The sequence below is a fragment of the Heloderma suspectum genome, chromosome 1 (assembly GCF_057233095.1).
Source record: "Heloderma suspectum isolate Gila_16-S chromosome 1, 16-S_ref, whole genome shotgun sequence".
Taxonomy (NCBI): domain Eukaryota; kingdom Metazoa; phylum Chordata; class Lepidosauria; order Squamata; family Helodermatidae; genus Heloderma; species Heloderma suspectum.
This window is the reverse complement of record NC_139458.1, coordinates 206,466,972-206,490,302: the sequence shown is the minus strand read 5'-3', so window position 1 is coordinate 206,490,302 and position 23,331 is coordinate 206,466,972. Positions and strand designations below refer to the sequence as shown.

The following is a 23,331-nucleotide window of genomic DNA, read 5'->3' as shown; positions in this document are numbered from 1 at the left end:
ATTTTTGCAACAATTCTGTCTTAGCATTGTATAGATAAATATAGTACAATATTTAATTTAAATGTGTGATTTTTTTTAGGTTGTAAGAACAGCCTTGATGGATGCAGCTGGTGTTGCTTCCCTTCTATCTACAGCTGAAGCAGTAGTAACTGAGATACCTAAAGAAGAAAAGGAAGCTCCCATGGGAGGAATGGGTGGTGGAATGGGAGGTGGCATGTTCTAATCCTGGGCTACATGGATGTGCATCATGAACCACAATGAGTGACTTGACAGTTAAGTAAACTTCATGTCAGCGCGAGACAGGATGGACAGTGACTGCAGAAGGGCCGGTGTTCAAAGAATCAGTGTAACAATAGTTACTAGATATCAGTTGACACATGTACAATTGTTTACAGTCATTGTCCATACCTACAGATAATTTATTTTGTACTTTGAATAAAGACATTTGTACATTCCTGATACTGGGTGCAAGATCCATGTACCAATGCTGTGCTCTAAACTTAAACCAGTTGAAGCATTTGCCATTCTGTTATATCAAATTTTATTGGTGCGTGCTATCACTAGGAAATGCAGAAGCCATTGTGGGCAAGACTGAATAAAAATTGTGTACAAAGTAGACAAATATACAATTATGTGACAACGTTCTGTAATAAAAAACTGCTCAGTGGTATGAAGTGTATTAACTTGTTCACAATATGCAATCCTCTTTTGCAGCAGGTATAAGTTGGTTTCCTAGAAAACATTTATTGGATTTCAGACCAAAGTGATTTCTTAAGGGAAGATGGATCAACCTTATGTTCAGCAAGAACCCATTCTAATTCACTTGTTTTATTTGAATAAGTTATAAAAATTTAAAGTAGAGCAAATTTGTTTCCTTTCAGTAGTAGCCCTGCCTAAGATTAGTTATTATGAAATACTTCTACCTCAAGCACTTTAGGGGAGTCCCTTACTGTTCAGAAACATTAAATCACAGCAGGGCTTTAATCTGTTTGCTGCAAGTAAGCAAGCTCCTATATTCTTCATTGTTTACTCCAAGGACTTCTGTAGTGCAGGATTTTTTTCGGTTATATCCCCATCTTTACTTGGATTTGTGTAGCTGACCCTTCAGTATCTAAAATACAAAATTAAGACTGCAATCCTACACACACTTACCTGAAAGTCCCATTTATCTTAATTGGGCTTACTTCTGAGTAGACATCTATAGGATTGTGCTGTAAAGTCCCTGGGCCTGTCTTGAGTTGCAGTACCTACAGTTGAAGTAATAAGTCTCTTGGTAGTTGAATAGTATAATCTTCAAACTGTTTTGGAATTTTGTTGAAAGGGGTGCAACTAGCTGCAAGGAGCAGAACATGATACGGGCACCTTCGCAACTCAAGAAAATGACAACAGCGCACTCCAGAAATATTCAAGTACCCTGCCTCCTCATATTTGATTGTATGAGGCCTTACATTTTTTAAAGGGTAATCAAGGGGATGAGCGAAATCCAATTAAGTGTTTACAATGACAACCAAACCAGGAGGGGGGTGATTGTCCGTCCGTCCCCAATCTCCTCTAGGTGGGCTGCTGTGGGAAGTAAAGAGGGAGAAGTCCTGTTGTACAAGTAGATATCTGCTTGCATGACAGTGACTTCTGTGCAGCAAAGCTGTACCAGAGATGTTTTATTATAGACTCATCTTTAAGTACATCAATATTTAAAAGCAATTCCTTACAAAGCTGGTCAGTTCAAACACCCTGCTATGACTTAAATTGTCATTAAACATTTTATTGACCCCAGTACTAAGCTTTTGTCACTGACTGGAACATCTTCCTTTTTTAATGCTTAAGTTCATTATTATGTACATAAGATCCCTGTAGGTTTAGCATCTATTGGAACCTTGTAACAGCATGCTGCAGTGACCTACATTTACTGATTAAACTGAGCCCTTACTAGGATTCATTCAGTTTACACTAAAAAGTTGCATATTAATTTCTGCCACCATAATTTTATACAGAGAAAAAAAGCTTTGTTCTCATAACTACCCTCTGCTAGTTTAAAGCTTGTCTTGAATAGCAAAAATAACTTAAATATGCATTTAAAAGAATAACTTAAACTTGATTCAAATAGTAAATATTAAACACTGCAAAAACAAGGCAGTAGAATTGATACAGTGCTGACTTTCATACAAGCTGGCAAGATGAGGAAGGCAATTTTGGTGTAGGTTTTAGCTGCCACTCAAGTTATCAGCACCTTAGAATTGCACTTGATTGAAGCTTCTATATTATGTACATCTGCATCTAACATGCATGTTTTGTACAGTAGTATTATACATAATTGGCAAAAAACCCTCCATGGAATTGGAAGCCCATATGAGAAGCATCTCGTGTGTAAAACATGTCCAAGTAGTTTGAGAAGATGACTTTTTCCCTTTTTATGTGTGATGCACTTCATGAAGCATTAGCTCTCGAGGTATGTTAGTTTCTGGACCATACACTTTGGATGCTCTTCTTTCAAATGCAGCTACCATTTGCTTAACAACTTCATCAAAAAACAGTGTGGCAAGCTGAGAATGCAGAAGGGAACGAAACTCAAAAGAAATCTGTTAAGGGAAATAAGTGGTGTGTTACTGTCAAAATAAGTAACTTCAACAGGCAATCATTTTTAGTACACACTTGAAATAAGATCCAGACACCTTATGGATACATCCAATTGGTTTTGTGAATATCATAGGGCCCTCTGGGCATTTCTACCTGCACCTTCAAATATTACACTACAGGCTCTGACTTCCCAGCTAGGAAAACCCAAGCACACGGAAAAGTTACTAAACTTGCATTTTGCCCTTCCCTTTTCCTTATCAGTGACCTTTCCCATGCATTCTGTATTTTAGTACTGACAGCCACATGTAAATTAAATTGGAAACAAGTAGAACCTGCAACAAAACGCTGAAGGGTGGAGTGCTCTTGTTTACTGTTCCAATTAGCCTATTCCCCCCCATTCAGTATGATGCTCTCTTTCCCCTTTCAGTCCCCCATGCCAAACAGTATTCCACAGCCACTGAACATTCTTAGTCGTCACTGGGCTGTTTTGGAGTGGGGTCCCATTTAGGGCTTTTTCTTAACTTCAGCAAATCTTGGAGCTTCCCTCACACCTGCTGATACCTCCTTTGTGTGTGGATGCTGCTATTTTGGCTACTTAAGCAACAGCACTCAAGCCTGAACATTAGAAATTGAGGGAACACATGTATGCACAAGTTTTAAGATGACAGAGGGAGAGTGAAGTCACCTGTCCAGGCTGAAGGCCTGCCTGATGTCCTTGTATTTGATACATTGAACTAGAGACCTACATACACAGCCATACAATAACTTCTGCTTGATTTTGAGGGGCAATGATCATGTAGATCCCCAAGGAGGCCCCTGTTCTGACAAGAAATCTGATATGTGAGCATCGGGTGAGAAGGGCAGGGATGATCCTGTCAAGCCTATCTGTATATATATTTTTTAAGAACTTTGGCTATTATGACTGTTTGTGAAAATGTGCCTTGGAGCATTAAGACTTAAAAATGTTTCTGTAGTTCTAGAAAAACTGGAAAGCCCTTTGAAAAAATGAGCTCCGTAGGTTTTTGCTAGTTGGAACTTGCAGGACATATCCTAGCCCAAGATGGTTAACTTCTTTTTAACTATTTTTCAAGTAACAGAAGACACCTCACCAAGACAGCTTGTGCCCCTGTTTAAGAAGAGGAAAAAGTTATGGAGTTAAGTGACAGCAGATGTTAGCACAGCTCTCCCAACAGCCTATACTGCTTATTTATAAGTATACTGGCCTATTGATAATTTTATAGGCTTAGATCCAGGGGTGCCTTATGCAAGCAGAACAGCACTTATGCAGGAAAGCCACAACTGATTCCTCCCATTATCCCATCCTATGCCATTGGAGAGAGTCTGTCAATCCCCAGGAGTAGCTTTTGGGGAGGCACAGGGTGCTGCCATAATGGGGGGCAGGGCAGGAGCCAGTAAAGCCCTTGTGTGAGTGGAGGTCTGCTCATTTACCTCTTGAATTGAACCTAGACTCCAGCTGGATATATGAAAAATGCCGTTAGATATATCTATATTCAAAGTTTGTGTTTTGAGGTTCTCCTTGGTTTGGAAAAAATAACCCTGTCAAAAACAGGCAATCACTTGGCCAGTTTTGACAATTTCACTATATATTCAAGGCAGCAACACTGGAGATTTGGAGAAAGCCTCTACTTTCATTGTGAGAATCCTAAGGCTCCTTTCTGAACTCACAGAAAACCTTTACAACTCTGACTCACACAGAACAAGGTCCCAATGTTGGGGGTGGGGAATCATAAACAATGAAAACTGCATATGTGAAGAAAATACCCAAGGGTCACTTGTTTCTTTCCCATCAATAGACGTCTTATAAACCTTTTCCAATGCTCTGACATGCAGACACATGCTATCTTGTTCTTTTCTCTAGAATGAACAGCCATACAGCCAGGATTAGTTCCACGCATCCTAGAAGACTCCTGGCTTATATTTCTCAAGCAGTAGTTTGCCCTGTCCTCCATGCTACATGAAATACCGCTTTTGAAACTAAGGCTGCAATCCTATGCACTCTTATTTGGGAGTAAGTCCTGTTCAGCTTAATTGGACTTACTTCTGAGGAAACATGTACAAGATTGTACAGTAAGAGGACTTTCAGAAACAGACTGGAAGATGGCATGGGGACCTCCTGTTCAAAGAAAAAATCTACAAGACATGCCCACACTCTTGGTGTACCTTAAACAGCACTTTGGATCTCAACCAAATTTGTAGTAACGAACAAGAATCCATTTTTCTTTAAAAAATAAATTGAAACAACCTAAGTTTGAATTATAAGTTCGAAATAACCATTTAAATGTTGAATTGCTTAGTGCTAAGGAAGGAATAATTAACTCTTCCAGTTTTCCCATATGTATTCAAGCTGTTTGGAAATCAGCGCTCTTTCATAACTTGAAGGGAAACAAATTAAAAGTGCATGGTAGTTTCCAATAATGAAGATGTTTCCCAAGGCTCTCCCATAGAAAGAAAAAAAATCATGGTAATGTAAAATTTATAAGAAAGCATGTTTAAAACACAGTTTATTGGGAGTAACACACTGCAGCTTGTCATGGCTTTCAAACTACATTTCAAGGTTCTGAACAGTTTGGAAGGCATATTCTCATACTTACTGAAAAATCCAAGGTGCATGTTCTTGGATAGCCAGGGATTCCTGGACTGAAACGCCACACTGTTTCCAGATGATTAAATAGTTTCCCATCTGTACATGATGCCTAGGAGAAAGTTTAACTGTTTAAACCCAGCTACAATGGATTCAAATCCTCAAGACTAGTAGTTTAACAACTCTTTTTTGACATTTCTGTATATAATCACAGGACTTGTGTAGTTGCAATTATAATTGCAATACCAGAGGTTATATAATTTATCATTAGTTATTTCAACAAGTTAAAGCCTGAGGTAATGTAATGATTCATTTTTAAACCCACATGAAGACATCTCAAATAAGATACAGGTTGTTAATGAATACAGCTAGAAGAATATTACTATACACATACACACACTCCAGCATTTTGTTCATAACCCACAAGCTTCTAATCAGCTCTAGGCAACCTGCAGGAGAATGGGAAGGGACCATAGCTAAGTGGTAGAAGGTCTCCAATTCAATCCCTAGCATGTCCAGTTAAAAGGATCAGGTAGCAGGTGATGAGAAAGAGCTCTGACTGAGACCCATGAGATTAATTGTCAGTCTAAGAAGATAATCCAGAGTTAGGACAAAGAATCTGACCTGATGTAAGGCAGCCTCCTATCTAACAGTGCCATTCTACACAGCCAGGAAATGGGCCAGACAGTCTCAAAAGTATACACAAGTTGGGAATACAAAGAATGATGGCTTAAGGTTTGTTTCCCACAACAGTATGGAAAAGGTGAGCCCCAAGTACAGTAGCTTTAGAGATGCAGGGTAGCTGAAGAATTAGTTCTCTCCTCCTGATGCCGTCTTTCACTCTGCCTTAATTTGTGGTTGGGGGCTAGGTCTTGGCTTAGCAGGGTAAAAAGAAGGCAAATCCAGGAAGTGTTAAGTATGTCATGGTTTTCGCTGTGACACTCTCTCTCTCTCTCTCTCTCTATATATATATATATATATATATATGGAAGTGTTTGTATGCCCTTGATTGACTCAAAAAACATCTACTGTATGAAACTTTTAGGATTTGTTCTATCTGGGATTGTTTTAGGCATAGTGAAAATTCCATCTGCCATACTGAAACAAAATAGCGGCCATTTGAAACTTTCCAAAACTGGGAATTTAATAACAGAGGGGGAAATTATGATCACGGAAAATTCAGGAATTTTAGTTAACTCTGTTGAAGAGTTAGTGTCCAATGTTTACCCTGGAATTGACCAACTGGCAACTAAACCCATGTTGTGGTTATGTGAAAAAGCTATTTCAGTTTTTTTAAAAAATGATATGGTTGCGATGGTTAATAAGCTCATTATGGACAAGTCCGATGCTGACAAAAGAATGCATTACTTTATAAATGCAGTAGTCAATGTGGACGAAACCATCCACTATCATGTAGAGTTCCTAAACTCACAGAATCTGCCTGGGTTGCCTCTGCACAAATTACATTTAAAGGTAGGAACACCGATAAAGCTTTTGCACAATTTAAGTCTGCCAACATTGTGCAATGAGATGTGCCTTCAGGTAAAAAAGCCTAAGGTCCCACGTGATTGAAGCTGCTGTTTTAATTGGGTGTGCTGTGGGTGAAACTGTATTCGTCCCTAGAATTTTGATAATTCCTTCAGATTATCTGTTAAATTTCAAACAAATACAGTTTCAAGTTAAACCCTGCTTTGCTATGACTATCAACAAATTACAGGGACAGTCACTGAAATCTGCCGGTTTGGACTTGAGAACCAAGTAGTTTACTCGTGGTAAGTTTTACATTCCCCTCATGATTTGTTTATTTTAGTACCCAATGGAAGAACAGCCAACATAGTGTACAAAGAAGCTCTCTAAATTTTAATTTGTTTGTAGAGATCCAAAAAGGGGAACAGACTGTTAAATGTAATGGATTACAATAGACTAAGTCTGTGACATTGCCCAGTTATACAGAAAAGCACTATAAAATTAATAGCAATTAGTAAACAAAAAGTGAAATTGGCTGAAAAGTAATATAAATACAATACACATGTAACTTTTTTCATTTCAGGTTATCATCCATTTTTAATATTGTACACCCATCTATGTCTCTATTAAAATCAAATTCACAATTTAATGCACAATTCCAGGAAGGAAGGGAGCATTTGAATTGCCTGCTTCCCCCCCACCTCCTCGCCATGTGGATGCCTGAGTTGCATCCAACTAAATTAATCTGGGCAACACTGGGTACTTCAGCTAGTTATGATCTAAGGGTTGCCAGATAAGAACTACTCTACACATATCCTCCTATGAATGCCCTCTCCACTGAAAGGGAACAGGTAAGAGAAAGAAAGATTTACATTCTGGATATTTTATTAAATTGAAATGGAGAGCTACAATTCTTGTATATAACGCTTTTGTGCACTATTTCAAACAAATAGGTCAGAAGTGCAATTTTTAAAAACAGTTTTTGAAGAATCTGTAGAAGTGTGTCTTAGAATGGAGAGATAAAGCAACATAAGTTTAGCATGTTAACTTTTTTTTTCAGCGCATATGCAAAGTGAAGTAGTCCTAAACATTATTTATTTAACATTCAGTTCTATATACAGAATCCTTTAAACCTCCTTCCACAACCTGGTGCCCTCCAGATGTGTTGACGGGAGTTGTAGGTTGAGGGCACCAGGTTGAGGAAGGCTACCCTAAAACTTGCCACAAAACCTGTATGGATAGGACTCCCTGGTGGCAATTTCTCAAGTTTCTTACATTCCATATTCTAAAGGCACACCAGTTTACGTAACAGAAGATCTATAAACAAGCATATAACATAAGACACAAAAACAGAAGTATTACCTTAACCAAGTGAGGTCTTACTAGGGTAACAACTGAAGTGTATTTCTCTAACACAGGAGGAAATCCTACTTCTAAGTGTGCTTTGCAGTATCCCGAACGCTTGGATAATACATCTGACTTTTTGCACCATGGAACAAAGTTCTTGTATTCACTTACAACAGCTACCACATCATACATTTCTTGCATAGAATACCTGATAAACAAGAAAATGAAAGTTAGTATTACAAGAGCTGTCCTTAGCTGTGGCTAAGTAATATGGCATTTCCCTACTTTGCTGTGCTTGAACCTTTCAGTCACTTTTTTAAAATGTTGCTAATGTAAGCTCTGTAAATTCAGAAAGCATTTCAGAATTTGCCAGTGTAACACTCAAACAGAAGTTCTGACCATTTTATTTTTACACTTCAAGACATGTAAAGTCATGGCAATTGCTACTGAACTTCAATGTACTAACTATTAATGTTAGTAGAACTCTGCAAATCATTAACACCGCAACACATATTTCAGCAAATTAACTATGGTAACCTAGTTACATATGGAAATCCTTTCAGTGCAAACATAACATCTGCTTAACTGTTTCTAACATAATGCAAGAGTTTATTATAACTCTTTTTTGTTGTTGTTTATTTGGTCAGTCGCTTCCAACTCTTCGTGACTTCATGGACCAGCCCACGCCAGAGCTTCCTGTCGGCCGTCGCCACCCCCAGCTCCCCCAAGGTCAAGTCTGTCACTTCCAGAATATCATCCATCCATCTTGCCCTTGGTCGGCCCCTCTTCCTTTTGCCTTCCACTTTCCCTAGCATCAGCATCTTCTCCAGGGTATCCTGTCTTCTCATTACATGGCCAAAGTACTTCAGTTTTGCCTTTAATATCATTCCCTCAAGTGAGCAGTCTGGCTTTATTTCCTGGAGTATGGACTGGTTTGATCTTCTTGCAGTCCAAGGCACTCTCAGAATTTTCCGCCAGCACCACAGTTCAAAAGCATCTATCTTCCTTCGCTCAGCCTTCCTTATGGTCCAGCTCTCGCAGCCATAGGTTACTACGGGGAATACCATTGCTTGAACTATGCGGACCTTTGTTGTCAGTGTGATGTCTCTGCTCTTCACTATTTTATCAAGATTTGTCATTGCTCTCCTCCCAAGAAGTAAACGTCTTCTGATTTCCTGGCTGCAGTCAGCGTCTGCAGTAATCTTTGCGCCTAGAAAGACAAAGTCTGTCACTGCCTCCACATTTTCTCCCTCTATTTGCCAGTTATCAATCAAGCTGGTTGCCATAGCCTTGGTTTTTTTGAGGTTTAACTGCAACCCAGCTTTTGCTCTTTCTTCTTTCACCTTCATCATGAGGTTTCTCAGCTCCTCCTCGCTTTCAGCCATCAAAGTGGTATCATCTGCATATCTGAGATTGTTAATGTTTCTTCCAGCAATTTTAACTCCAGCCTTGGCTTCATCAAGCTCAGCACGTCACATGATGTGTTCTGCGTACAGGTTGAATAGGTAGGGTGAGAGTATATAGCCCTGCCGTACTCCTTTCCCAATCTTAAACCAGTCCAATGTTCCATGGTATGTTCTTACCGTTGCTACTTGGTCGTTATACAGATTCCTCAGGAGGCAGACAAGATGACTTGGTATCCCCATACCACCAAGAACTTGCCACAATTTGTTATGATCCACAGAGTCAAAGGCTTTAGAATAGTCAATAAAACAGAAATACATGTTTTTCTGAAACTCCCTGGCTTTCTCCATTATCCAGCGGATATTGGCAATTTGGTCTCTAGTTCCTTTGCCTTTTCGAAACCCAGCTTGTACATCTGGCAATTCTCGTTCCATGAATTGCTGGAGTCTACCTTGCAAGATCGTGAGCATTACCTTACTGGCATGTGAAATAAGTGCCACTGTTCGATAGTTTGAACATTCTTTGGTGCTTCCCTTTTTTGGTATGAGGATATAAGTTGATTTTTTCCAATCTGTTGGCCATTCTTGTGTTTTCCCAATTTGCTGGCATATGGCATGCATCACTTTGACAGCATCATCTTGCAAGATTTTAAACAGTTCAGCTGGGATACCGTCATCTCCTGCTGCCTTGTTATTAGCAATGCTTCTTAAGGCCCATTCAACCTAAGAAATACATGTTTCCATTCTATGGGTTGGATCCAAAAGGTGCTTTGCACAAGTGGAAAGGTACTTCCATTTGCACAGGGTGCTCCCTGAATTCTGCCAGTTACCCCCATTCTACACTGTTCCAGACAACTTCCCAATCCTCGATTTTCGGGGGTGGGGGAAGGAAAACCCTGATGTGTGAGCAAATCTCCACATATTCTTCTCTGTACCCAATCCCCTCTTGTCACTCTCCTATTTTCACAAATCCTTCCATTGCAAAATGATATTTCCCTACATTAACCACTAAACTTCCAAGTAATCCCACTGTCTTCAAGGATTTATGTGAGCAGAGGGCTAGGTATTTCCTTCTACTCGGTGGTAATTCTTTGGCATGCAGAGATTCTTAAGATGTGCAGCAGTCTAGAAAAGATATGGATAGCAAGTTAACTTGCCACACGCACATACACAAACATTCACACACCCCTGGCATAATACACCACTTTCATAAAGGGAAGCAAGAATATCAGCCATAGATTAGCTAGTTCCAACAGCTAAAAAATTACATACCAGCACAATGCAATCTCTGTGTTTCAAGGATAATTCGAAGCTTCACCAAAATATTTCATTCTGTATTAAATTCCCTTGCCCTCCAAACTAGCAAAGATAAATTTTCATGATGAGTACTGTTGGAATGATACTGTGCTGTACTTTCCTATACCTAATCTTGTTTTGTCTTGTTTTTTAGTTTTATTTTCTAGCAGACGTTCACATAAAATTCCCCCTTTAAGTAGTGATTCATACTTCCTGCAGGAAACTATTTCAAGCAGCAGCTTTGGTAAAGAATGGAATGAAACAACCAATAATAATTAAAAAACAAACCCAAATATATACCACAGATCACAGCTGATTTGCAAACCAACACATTTCACCAAAATTGGGGGGATGAAAAGAGGGGAAAAAATCTACCAGGTCATCATTTTCTCAGTGCTTCAAGAAGTGATCCATCTTCACCATCCCTTTTCAAGTCTGTGCAGGAGTCATAGCGAGTTGCCTTGCTAGGGAACGAGGAGCCAGCTTTACATGATCCGCAGGCCCTGGATGGAGGATTCTAATGCACTCGCCCTGAAGGAGCAGGTTTGTAGCTTGGGGGTTCTCCTTGAGTCATCTTTGTCACTTGAGGCTCAGGTGGCCTCATTGGCATGGAGTGCTTCCTACCAACTTCAGTTGGTGGCCCAGCTATGGCCTTATCTGGACAGGGATAACCTGGATTCAGTTGTCCATGCTCTGGTAACCTCCAAGGTAGATTACTGCAATGCACTCTACGTGGGGCTGCCTTTGAAATCAGTTCAGAAGCTGCAGCTCATTCAAAATATAGTGGCCAGATGATAACGGGGACCAGAAGGTCCAAACATATAAGACTAACTCTGGCCCGCTTGCACTGGCTGCCTGTATGTTTCCAAGCCCAATTCTAGCTGCTGGTTTTAACCAATAAAGCCCTACATGGCTTGGAACCATAATACCTGACGGAGCGCCTTTCCCGGCACGAACTTACCCATACACTATGCTCAACATCTAAGGTCCTCCTCTGGCTGCCTACTTCAAGGGAAGCTTGGAAGACAGCAACAAGAGAGAGGGCCTTCTCAGTAGTCCCCCCCCCCAATTATGGAATGATCTCCCCAATGAGGCCCGCCTGGCACCACCATTGTTATCTTTCTCAGTGCCATATTAAGACCTTTCTCTTTTCCCAGGCATTTGGCAGCATACAATGAGTTTTAATCTATCTTGGATTGTCTTATGATTATGGTTGATTGCTTGAGATTGCCTGCCTGAAGTTGTTTTAGATATATGTTGTCCTGTGTATATTGTCTGTTCATGTGTTTCTTATGTAAATGGCTTTTAACCTCTGTGAACTGTATTTTTAATGTTTTTAATCTCTGTAGCCCAGAAAGCTTTGGCTTTTGGGCAGTGTAGAAATGTAATAATAATGATGATGATGATGTCTTGAAATCCCAGATGGTCATTGCTCCATCAATGCCAGCGGTGCAGAACTTGCGACAATCCCATTTGTCTACTTCAAAAATAGACACTCAGGTGATGCCGTTCTGATGCAGTGTCTCCAGAGTAGTGTTGTGATCCTCCGTAGTGGCTCTCTTGTCCATGTTGCAGAAACATTCCATGGCTGAAATTCCACTGTATGCTTTGCTTGGGAATGTCTAGCTTAGAGACGAAGGTGAGGGCGCCATGGTAATCACAGTTGAAGTGCATGGAGCAGCAATTGTGGATGGCAGCCACCCCACTGATTTCAGAGACAAACAACACATTCAGCAGTGGGAGGAACTCTATCTTCAGTTGTGAGACCACCATGTTTTTTGAGGCATCTGCGACAGACACAATACTATCATGGCTGACCCAGGCGAGGCGGTTGCCACTGGTGGAATAACTGACACTGTGAACCAGCTTCCACTTCCCACACCACCAAATTCAGCCATCAGCTGTCCAAACGGCAGTTTGGAGCCCCAGGGTGTGTGGGCCAGTTTCTTATCCACTTCCTTAATGTAGGCCAGAAACACTCTGCATCTGAAGTCACAGAATCCAGCTGCCAGCAAGACGTTGTGCTGCCAATCTAAGCTTAGGACAGTGGAGCAAATGGGCTTCTTAATGTGCTTGCTTACCACCAATCATTTTCAGACTCAAAGTAGCACATGGATATAACTCCACTTCCAATAGCAAATTTGTTCTCCCGGGGAGACCACTTCACAAAGGTGGTGGCTCAGTTGATGCTCAGAATCACCAGGGCTGGCTTCCACACTCCAACCTTCTGACTCCAGGGGTAAGCATTACTGTCAGCACCACAGGTGACAATGCAATCACTCCTGGGGGCCCAGTCAATGCCTGTGATATGTCCATTGTGTTCTTTCAGCTCATGAGCTTTCACCACTGGTTCACACTCTTCTTATAGATGTGAACTTTGTGGTTATTAGGACTAATGGCAATCTGAGTTTGGTCTCGGTTCCAGGCATGGCAGGTTATTGGCTCTAGTAAGAACTAGCATGGAGACATTTTGCACAAGGAACGGCCTTAAAGATTCAAAGGGATGAAGCTTCTGGGCCTGAGGGAAGTGGGGCTCGCAGACTCTGGTCAGTCAATGAGACTCCCTATACCTAATCTAAGCATATCATTCATCCTCTTTCTGAACTACACTGTACAATATATTTCTTCCTAAATTAGACAAGATCTCAAGGGAAGCATAATATAACCTGCTTGCCAATTCTTCCCTTTGACTGCCCTCCCCATAGCAGATTTACATGGAAAGCAAGGAGTTGGGAACCTCATATTTGCTTCATAATGTGTAGGTCTACTCTAAGAAGCAAATTTCATTGAACTCTGTGGGGCTTAAAGAACCTTTGAAGAGTTCAGGATCAGAATACAAGGTTCAAGTAATTCACAACAAAGTAGGCTTGGATCAATTTTAAGTAAACACAATTTGGACAAAATCAATAGAAATTGAGACACTGATTAAGGTTTTGCCATGCAAACCATAGTCATGCACTTTCATATAACTGTAAATAGACTTAATGTTTATACAAACCCTATAATCCTCCTTTCTGAATATTCTTTCCTTTTGTTCCCAAATGGTGCAGTAAAGTTGAAGAGAGTTCTTCTTGAAAAGATACAGTGTCTTCCTGGTACTTGGAGCAAAGGGGCTTTGCTCAACAAAATTTCCCAAGAAGTCAAATGCCTGCAATGATTGAAACATTTTATTAGAATAGGCATCTGGTTGACAAAAAATATTATATAATTGATTCAAATGATAATAAATCAAAGCATAACACAAGGACGATCAACGCTTGCAAGCTGTTCAGGATTAGTTTAACTTTTTATGTCTTTCGACAACCTAAATATATCTCAGTCATGAGAAAGAACCTGGCAACAGTCCAATACAATAGCCATCTCCCTTAAGACTTGGCTCCAAGTCAGTGTAAAGCCACATACTCCACTATGCTCATGTATCTGAAACACAGAACAGCAAGCATCTCTAATACTTTGACCTTTTCTGCTATAAAAACAGGAAAATGGGCTTGGACTCAAGGCTATACCGCTGAAACAATAATTATATATTTGTAATAGAGTAATTAATAAAATTTAATTTTGTTTACTATTAAAGGCTCTTGCATAGGGACATGAATTTTACTTCTGGCCTGTACAGCTTCTCCTGCAACTGTAGTTACCAGGTGTGCATTGCAATGCCCCCTCCTTGCTACAGTATTTTCTCACACCCATCAGCACAACCAGCTAAGCAGTCCTGGCTGTGGATCTCCTATGACAAGCATCCTGGTAATGGTCAGGGGAGGTTTCTCCATACATCTGACTGTCATATAGTCCTACAGATACCCACTGGTACAACAGTTGCTTCAACACAGGCATCTAGATTTTCAAAGCCCAGCCATGGTGGTGGCACAAGCAGTTCCATGGTGATACCAGCACTACTTGGAAGATGCACCACATCTGTGTAAAGGAAGGCCTCCATCCAAAGCCAATGTCCTGCCTCGTGGAGCAGCAATCCTTCCAGTGTAAGCGCAAGGCTTTGAAAGAGAGGAATACAAGGCTTGCCTTGCTAGAACACACCATTTAGTCTAGTACTCTACTTCTAAACGAAGGTTAGCCACTTGCCTCTAGAAGCCCACAAGCATGGCATGATGGCCATCTTGCATAACTTTCCTCTAGCATCCAGCACTTGGAATTCATATTCCCTCTCTAAACATAGCTATCATATCTGATACTCACAAATCGGGGGGGGGGGGATCAGAAGACTGAACTCCTTCACCTGACCTTAAAATCTCAACATTTTCCCCAGAACACCCACCCTTATCTTTTAATATTTTATTTGTTTTAATATTGGTATTCAAGCATGTGCTAAAAATTCTTTGGACTGCCAAACTTTAGAACTGTGGGGAAATAGAGAGAAATTCAGATTTTAATCCAGGCACCTTCTGCTTAGCTTGCTGTTGTAAAACAGCCTCTTTTATCATGCAGCACAAGTTATTTTAACATGCATACCTAGCAGTGATGACTGTATTGCCTGCAGGGGGCCAAGTTGTATTTTTCACTTTGACCTAGCAGACCCAGCCCAGATTTATCTCTCTTAACCGTCAGGAGTACTGTTTGGGAAACCACAGTGAAGACAAAACAAAGCAGAACGTTATGGTAGTAATGCCGTGAGTTCAGCTTTCAAAGTTGGAGGCAAGGCAACTCACTTAAAATTGGGGATCTTCCATGAATATAGGGGAAGCTGTGAAGCTTTTAATGGTAAGTCCTCACCAAAATCAAAACCCAAACTTGTATTTTCAACTACAAAACTCTAGATCAATCATAACTGTAACATTAGATCAAGCAGTCATAAGGATAAGTTAAAAATGGACTTGACCTTCCCCAATTAGCAATCATAGTTTTACATAGCATACTAAGGGATGTATCTCCTTGATCAAAGATTAAGTGTAACAATCTCTGAACCATATCTAACAGCTCAAATCATCAGTGTTTCAAAGCGCAAACTTTAATTTTTATCTGCCTGGGGTATTGGAACATGGACCAGTATTTCACAAAAATGTGGGAAATAACTGTACCCTGTGTCAGAAGAGCAGGCACTTGTAGCACAGAGTGGGACAAGTACTGCAGGAGAACCTTAGAGAAACTAGTTTATTATTGTAAAAATTTCAAAGCATAGCTTTTGTGGGCATAACTAATACTAGAACTGTAGATTTTCACACAGTGGCTATTTCAGGCAAAGTGAAATTATTTGGATTTTAACACCTTAAAAATCAAGTTAGAAAGTACCACTGTATGAACGGTTGTAATTATACAGTATTTTTAAAATTGCAATTGATTTAAACTGATTAAGTTTAGATATCATAATTGTAACAAGTAAATTTGTTTAAAGCATTTCGGTTAATTTATCACTATCAGCAAGCTGTGAAATACCAACCTTGCTGCTAGAGGGATTGACACTAGTCGAAAAAGACTTATATTATACAAAAAAATTTGTTCAGTTACATTAAAATGGACCATACAAATTAAGTAACATCTGCTATAGGAAGATAAGAGCCAAGACATACAAGAGAGGACTCTTATTAATACAAAGTAATTGCCCTAACCTTTGTGGTATCTCAAGTGTCAGTTTTGGAAAGTTATTGTCATCAGATGATGGTTCTATGACGTTATGTTTGTCTCATTCTAGTTTCTGGAGAACAGCTGTGAATATTCTAAGAGAAGACATATTGACACAAGCAGAAACCACATACAGAGTCCATTTAAGACATTTTTGCTGCAGGAGTTCAAAATACTAAAAAGATAAGCCACCATTCAGTTCAGCTAGTAATTTGCCTCTGTGAATAACCAATGTTGTGATGGAAACAAACTCTCACTTGTGTACCTAAATACATGCCTTAGATTGCAGTCATTGTTGCGGTCTTAGGACATGCCCAAGAAACTATGTACAATTTATTTATTTATTTATTTATTACATTTATACCCCGCCTTTCTTCCTCTTGCAAGGAACCCAAGGCGGCTTACATTATCCTCCTCCTCTCCATTTTATCCTCACAACAACAACCCTGTGAGGTGAGGTGAGGTGGGTTGGGCTGAGAGTGTATGACTGGCCCAAAGTCACCCAGTGACCTTCCATGGCCGAGTGGGGACTAGAACCCGGATCTCCCAAGTCCCAGTCCAACACTCTTGCCCCAAATACCTAATAAGGCTGAGAAACAAGACCCTTTTCCCTCCCTCCCCCACACAAGCTCATCTATTTCCCCATCCTTCCTTCCTAAGGCTGCAATGCTATGCATGCTGACATGGGAGTAAGTCTCAATGAACTCAGAACAAGCCTATGTGAATCTACTCTATCTATAGCTCATCCTCCCCTTTCAATCTCCAGCCCCGGGGTGGGGGTGGGGAGTTTCTTCCTACCTCCCAACTCTTCCTTGGGCTTGGCCACTCCATTCCTCTCACCCCCCCAACCAATGCTACTGCTGCCATCAGAGCTTCCCACCCAGGACGGAGGCTAGAAAGGAGGCTAGAAAGAGTAGAAACTGCAAGTGAAAGGGCTAGGAGGGGCAGAGAAATAGCATGGGAAGAGACTGGGGTGGGAAGGAAAAGGAAGATCTCAGCATTTGGGGGAAGAAAGGAGGAAGGAACAGCGTGAGGAAAGCCTTCTTTAAAGTGAACCTATCATGTTGAAAGACCAGCACAGTGACTTTACTATTGGTTCCACAACATTACTGGTGGATATCCTGGCCATGTCCCATCCCCTCTTTGTTTTTGTTGGTCAGAGGCTACATAACAGGCTTCCTATTTGTTGTGCTCTTGCAATGGCAGCTTTGGGGTGGATGGGACCTTGAGCAACTCAGTGAAGGAAGCAGGTAGGGAAGTTGGATACTGGGGAACATCTTCACAGGTGCACTGTTGCCCACAGGTATCACAATCGGAATCTGAGCTATACATGTTTATTCAGAAGTATGTCCCACTATGCTCAAAAAGACTTATGCCCTAGTAAGTGTGTACAGGATTGTAGCCCAAGTGTATGGGGATGTGGAAGGTATGTACAGACTTCCCATTCCCAAGACTGTCTGATGTGCTGTCTGCATACACATCAATGTGCATGCATTGGGGAGGGGGAAAACAATTTTATTATTTAAAGTCATATCATGAACATCTGAAAGATAGCAATTCTAGGGGTCTTGATCAAACCTGGTACCATGGCAAAGGGCAACTTCTTATACCTCAACACAACTATTATTTGTGTTGTAATAGCCAAGATACAGGTTAGTTGAATAAGAGATTTTTATTTTCCTCAACGTGCATTTTGGAGGGGGCCAGCTCTCCCACATTGCACCATCATCCCAACCTGATTTAGGAAGAGCTGCTGCTTCATTCTTTTGTTCAACTAGTATTTCCTTGTGTGTGGATTTAAGAGGGTTCAGAGAATAGATATAGCAGTTACATTTCCGTTTTGAGAAGCAGATATGGATTACCAAGACTAGGTGAAGGAAAGTGTGGTTAAAATTGTAGATAGATCCATACTGAACACAGATTTACATCCTTCAGTTAGATGAAAATATTTACCATCTCTATGGTCCAAAAGATTTGTCAGAGTTAAGCTAGCATACTGAACTGCAGATAATCAGCTATTTAGATGCAAATAATTATACATGCATTTTCCCTGCCAGAGGGCACAACCTGCACCTGCAAGTGTTACACAGAGAGCAAGGTGACACATAAGATGAGTTGACCAACTCATTTGGTGTGCGGGGGTGGGGTGGGAGAATAGGCTCAACTACTGGTGCTGCCACCAATCCAGCCACATATAGAGCCCCTCCACTGCAATGCTATAGTCATACCAGGTAGCAGAGACCACTAGAATAGCCTTCCCCAACCATGGTGCCCTCCAGAAGTGTTGGACTACAAGTCCCATTCTGACTGGGGATGATGGGAGTTGCAGTCCAACAAATCTAGAAGGTGCCAAGTTGGGAAAGGCTGCCGTAGGATATCAAGTGCCTCACTGCCTCCTCCTGTCCCCCAGGCATGCTATTCATCTTAGAGCACATGGGGAGTCCAAACATCCACATCCAAGCTGTCTCAACAGTAGAGAATTGATCTTTCCTCATATTCAAATGAGAACAGGTAGAAAAGCTAAAGTGCCTTACAATGCACAAGCTGCAATCACACATATACAAAGCAACCTCAGACACAAAGTTCAGACCAAGCTGTAAAAATCAGTTGCTGGACTACAATTTGCCATCATTCACTTTATACCACATAAGATAGTGCACTAATTCAGATCATCAGTGTTCAGAAATGCTTTGATAGAACACAAGGATGCAGTTAGTTATTTGCTCTAACAGCAACAGTTACAAAAGTCAGCCACATCTGTTTCCTATGTCAGCAATGGGATACAATTTTCAAATCTAACTTTTTACTAGTTTTTGCCTTTCAGAAATATATTTGTTCTGATATAACCATTCCTTATATGTTCTAAGTGGGTTATCTGTATCCAGGGTCTTGTGTGGGGCAGTATATGAGACTGTATCTATCAGTAGGGGCATCCCTATCCTTGAAAAATATGAGAGAGTTGGAGCACCCAAACTGGCAATGGCTTAAGACTATATATTCATACTGCTAAGGAATATCCTTGGCAGCAAAGACAAGCACACAAGTTTAAGTTCCCAGTCAGCTACGTCTGGGAGTTGGAAAGAAAGAAATGAGGGCAGGGAAGAAGAGAATATTTGGGCTCAGAGGAAACACATCTTGTGATGTTCATCATTTAAAAATGAAAAAATAAACCAACCTAAGTTCAGAGGAAGCGACTGACCGAATAAACAACAACAACAAAAAAGTTCAGAGGGCACATGCTAAATATCTATATCTACCAAACCATTCAACATCACAGTAATTCAGGTCTATGCCCCAACCACTGAGGCCGAAGAAGCTGAGGTTGATCGGTTCTATGAAGACCTACAACACCTTCTAGAACTAACACCAAAAAGATGTCCTCTTCATCATAGGGGATTGGAATGCTAAAGTAGGAAGTCAAGAAATCACCAGGATAACAGGCAAGCATGGCCTTGGTGTACAAAATGAAGCAGGACAAAGGCTAATAGAGTTTTGCCAAGGGAACACGCTGATCATAGCAAACACTCTTTTCCAACAGCACAAGAGATGACTCTACACATGGACATCACCAGATGGTCAATATCGAAATCAGATTGATTCTGTCCTTTGCAGCCAAAGATGGAGAAACTCTATACAGTCAGTAAAAACAAGACCTGGAGCTGACTGTGGCTCAGATCATGAGCTTCTTGTTGCAAAATTTCGGCTTAAATTGAAGAACGTCGGGAAAACCACTAAACCATTCAGGTATGACCTAAATCATATCCCTGATGAATATACAGTGGAGGTGAGGAATAGATTTCAGGGATTAGACCTGATAGACAGAGTGCCTGAGGAACTATGGACGGAGGTCCGTAACATTGTTCAGGAGGCAGCAACTCAATCCATCCCCAAGAAAAAGAAATGCAAGGAAGCCAAGTGGCTGTCTGATGAGGCTTTACAAGTAGCTGAGGAAAGAAGGGAAGCGGAGAAAGGGGAAGATATATCCAACTGAATGCAGAATTCCAGAGAATAGCAAGGAGAGACAAGAAGGCCTTCTTAAATGAACAATGCAAAGAAATCGAGGAAAACAACAGAATGGGAAAGACTAGAGATCTCTTCAAGAAAATTGGAGATCTCAAGGGAACGTTTTGTGCAAAGACGGGCATGATAAAGGACAAAGAAGGCAGGGACCTAACAGAAGCAGATGAGATTAAGAAGAGGTGGCAAGAATACACAGAAGAACTATACAGGAAAGATCTGAATGTCCCTGATAGCCATGATAGTGCGGTCACTGACCTTGAGCCGGACATCCTCGAGAGTGAAGTCAAGTGGGCCTTAGGAAGCATTAGTAACAACAAAGCTAGCGGAGATGACAGTATTCCAGCTGAGCTATTTAAAATCCTAAAAGATGATGCTATTAAAGTGCTGCATTCAATATGCCAACAAATCTGGAACACTCAACAGTGGCCACAAGACTGGAAAAGGTCAGTTTACATTCCAATTCCAAAGGGCAATGCCAAAGAGTGTTCAAACTACTGTACAATTGCGCTCATTTCACATGCCAGCAAGGTGATGCTCAAAATCCTACAAGCTAGGCTTCAGCAGTATGTGAACTGAGAACTACCGGAAGTACAAGCTGGGTTTCGAAGAGGCAGAGGAACTAGAGATCAAATCGCCAACGTTCGCTGGATCATGGAGAAAGCAAGAGAATTCCAGAAAAACGTCTATTTCTGCTTCATTGACTACGCTAAAGCCTTTGATTGTGTGGATCACAACAAACTGTGGCAAATTCTGAAAGTGATGGGAGTACCAGACCACCTTACCTGTCTCCTGAGAAACCTGTACAAGGGTCAAGAAGCAACAGTAAGAACCAAACATGGAACAACTGAGTGGTTCAAAATTGGGAAAGGAGTACGACAAGGCTGCATATTGTCACCCTGCTTATTTAACTTATATGCAGAGTACATAATGAGAAACGCCGGGTTGGATGAATCACAGGTCAGAATTAAGATTGCCGGGAGAATTATCAACAACCTCCGATACGCAGACGATACCACCCTAATGGCAGAAAGCGAAGAGGATCTCAAGAGCCTCTTGTTGAGGGTGAAAGAGGAGAGTGCAAAAACTGGTTTGAAACTCAACATTAAAAAAACGAAGATCATGGCATCTGGCCCCATCACTTCCTGGCATAGAGAAGGGGAAGAAATGGAAGCAGTGACAGATTTTACTTTCTTGGGCTCCAAGATCACCGCAGACGGTGACTGTAGCCATGAAATTAAAAGACGCTTGCTCCTTGGGAGGAAAGCTATGGCAAACCTAGACAGCATAGTAAGGAGCAGAGACATCACCTTGCCGACAAAGGTCCATCTAATCAAAGCTATGGTTTTCCCAGTAGTAATGTATGGCTGTGAGAGCTGGACTATAAGGAAGGCTGAGCACCGAAGAATTGATGCTTTCGAACTGTGGTGCTGGAGAAGACTCTTACGAGTCCCCTGGACTGCAAGGAGGTCAAATCAGTCCATCCTAAAGGAAATCAACCCTGAGTGCTCATTGGAAGGACAGATACTGAAGCTGAAGCTCAAATATTTTGGCCACCTAATGCGAAGAGAAAACTCTCTGGAAAAGACCCTGATGCTGGGAAAGACTGAAGGCAAAAGGGGAAGGGGACGACAGAGGATGAGATGGCTAGATAGCATCACCAATGCAATGAATATGGACTTGAGCACACTCCAGGAGAGAGCGGAGGACAGGAAGGCCTGGCGTGCTATGGTCCATGGGGTCACGAAGAGTCGGGCACGACTGAAGGACTGAACAACAACCCCTGCTCAAAGGATCTTTTCAGCAGACAGGCTGTCCCTTAACCACTGAATAGCAAAAAAAGGGTAAACTGGGCTCAGGTTACAATGTACTGTAAAAAAACCTGCCAGATTTATTGTCATTCCTTCATGCAGTTTGCAGTTGTGTTAGTGCCTGTGTATACTAACTGAAAAGGGGAATACAAATTAGGTAATTAAATAAATAAAAGCCACAAGACATAAACTCTTCACGCATTGTTTTCCTGTATTCAAGGAAGTTATGGAAACAAAATGCCACAAAAACAGATGAGACAAGTAGAAAGTGTTTTGTACAGTAAGTTGTGCTACAGAAGAGTCCACTAACGTTAATGAACTCGAGCTGTATAGCCACACTAGTTTATCATAGCAAAAACAAGTGAAGGTTTTTAAAAAACAAAACTACCCCCTCCCAATATTGACCGTTACAGTAGCAATGCATATTAAATTCCTTAAAATACATTAGGATTATACATATAGATTTAGGTTTGAGGCGCTTTTAAGTGACCCTTTGCACATTTTGTCTCTATCCAACCTGCCCTTGTAGGCAAACTGGAGACGACAACTCATCTGCTTCTGGCTTTGCTAGCAAGAAGGAAGCTTTCCTCCGCGCTTTCTATTCCAGACGAAGGACCGAGCTACAGGAGGCGAGGGGAAGAGGGAGGGAGCCATCATATTCACCAGGCACTATGCAACCTTGGCTTTTGTCTACGCCTTAGACTCCAAGGTAACGTTCCTTCTTTAACAGCCGCAGAACAATTCAACAGGGGAGGTCCGTCCTCCGTATAGAAACGCCGTTAGACGGGGACCGCACCTGTTGAACTTCTACCCCCCACGCAGCTGCTTAAGAAGACAGCAGCTCTGACAGAACGGGAAAAGAAAAACCGAAACAAACGACAGACGATTAGGAACGGTCTTCGGTGCCCGAAACTGGGGGGTGGGAAGGGGCCTCCGTACAGATTTCACGCCGGCGCCTTTTAACCACCACAGCAAACCCTTCCGCTGCCTGAAGAGCTCGCCAGAAACCGGGATGAGAGAAAGGGGGTCCTCTCCTCCGCGCTGAAGGGAGGGGGGTCTTCCTCAGGCAGCCCCTGACCCCTGCTTTTCATACCTGAGGGCTGCCCTGCGCGGGGACACCGTCAACCTTTCGACGAGCACCTTCCCGACTGCCCGGCCACTCCGCGCCATGTTCGGCCCTCCCTGTGTCTTAAGTCTCCCTTGGTACCCCCATCCCACCCTTTCTCTCCCTCACTCCAGC

At 41.5% G+C, this 23,331-nt stretch overlaps 2 protein-coding genes and 1 pseudogene across 2 annotated transcripts in view; 1 reads left to right on the top strand and 2 right to left on the bottom strand.

Moving 5' to 3' along the window:
• Window positions 1–1,143, top strand: part of HSPD1 (heat shock protein family D (Hsp60) member 1) — a 14,159-nt gene extending 13,016 nt beyond the window's left edge. Inside the window, exon 12 of the mRNA XM_084816755.1 lies at window positions 80–1,143. Coding sequence (XP_084672881.1) covers window positions 80–223 — 144 coding nt within the window. The 3' untranslated portion in view covers window positions 224–1,143. The remainder of the gene's footprint in view (window positions 1–79) is intronic.
• Window positions 525–23,331, bottom strand: COQ10B (coenzyme Q10B). Its single transcript, XM_084816829.1, has 5 exons — window positions 23,185–23,331; window positions 13,688–13,837; window positions 8,006–8,198; window positions 5,187–5,288; window positions 525–2,576 (listed from the first exon to the last, which is right to left on the bottom strand). The coding sequence occupies exons 1-5, from the start codon at window positions 23,259–23,261 to the stop codon at window positions 2,409–2,411; spliced, it is 690 nt and encodes a 229-aa protein (XP_084672955.1). The 5' UTR covers window positions 23,262–23,331; the 3' UTR covers window positions 525–2,408.
• Window positions 11,784–13,252, bottom strand: LOC146358655 (actin-related protein 2/3 complex subunit 1A pseudogene; annotated as a pseudogene).

Coding starts and splice junctions, on each gene's coding strand:
- COQ10B (XM_084816829.1), bottom strand. CDS start 23,261: ATGGCGCGGAGTGGCCGGGCAGTCGGGAAGGTGCTCGTCGAAAGGTTG. Junction 8,199..13,687: donor TCAGAAAGGAGGATTATAGG/GTTTGTATAAAC, acceptor CTTGTTTATCAG/GTATTCTATGCAAGAAATGT. Junction 2,577..5,186: donor CATGCACCTTGGATTTTTCA/GTAAGTATGAGA, acceptor TTCCCTTAACAG/ATTTCTTTTGAGTTTCGTTC.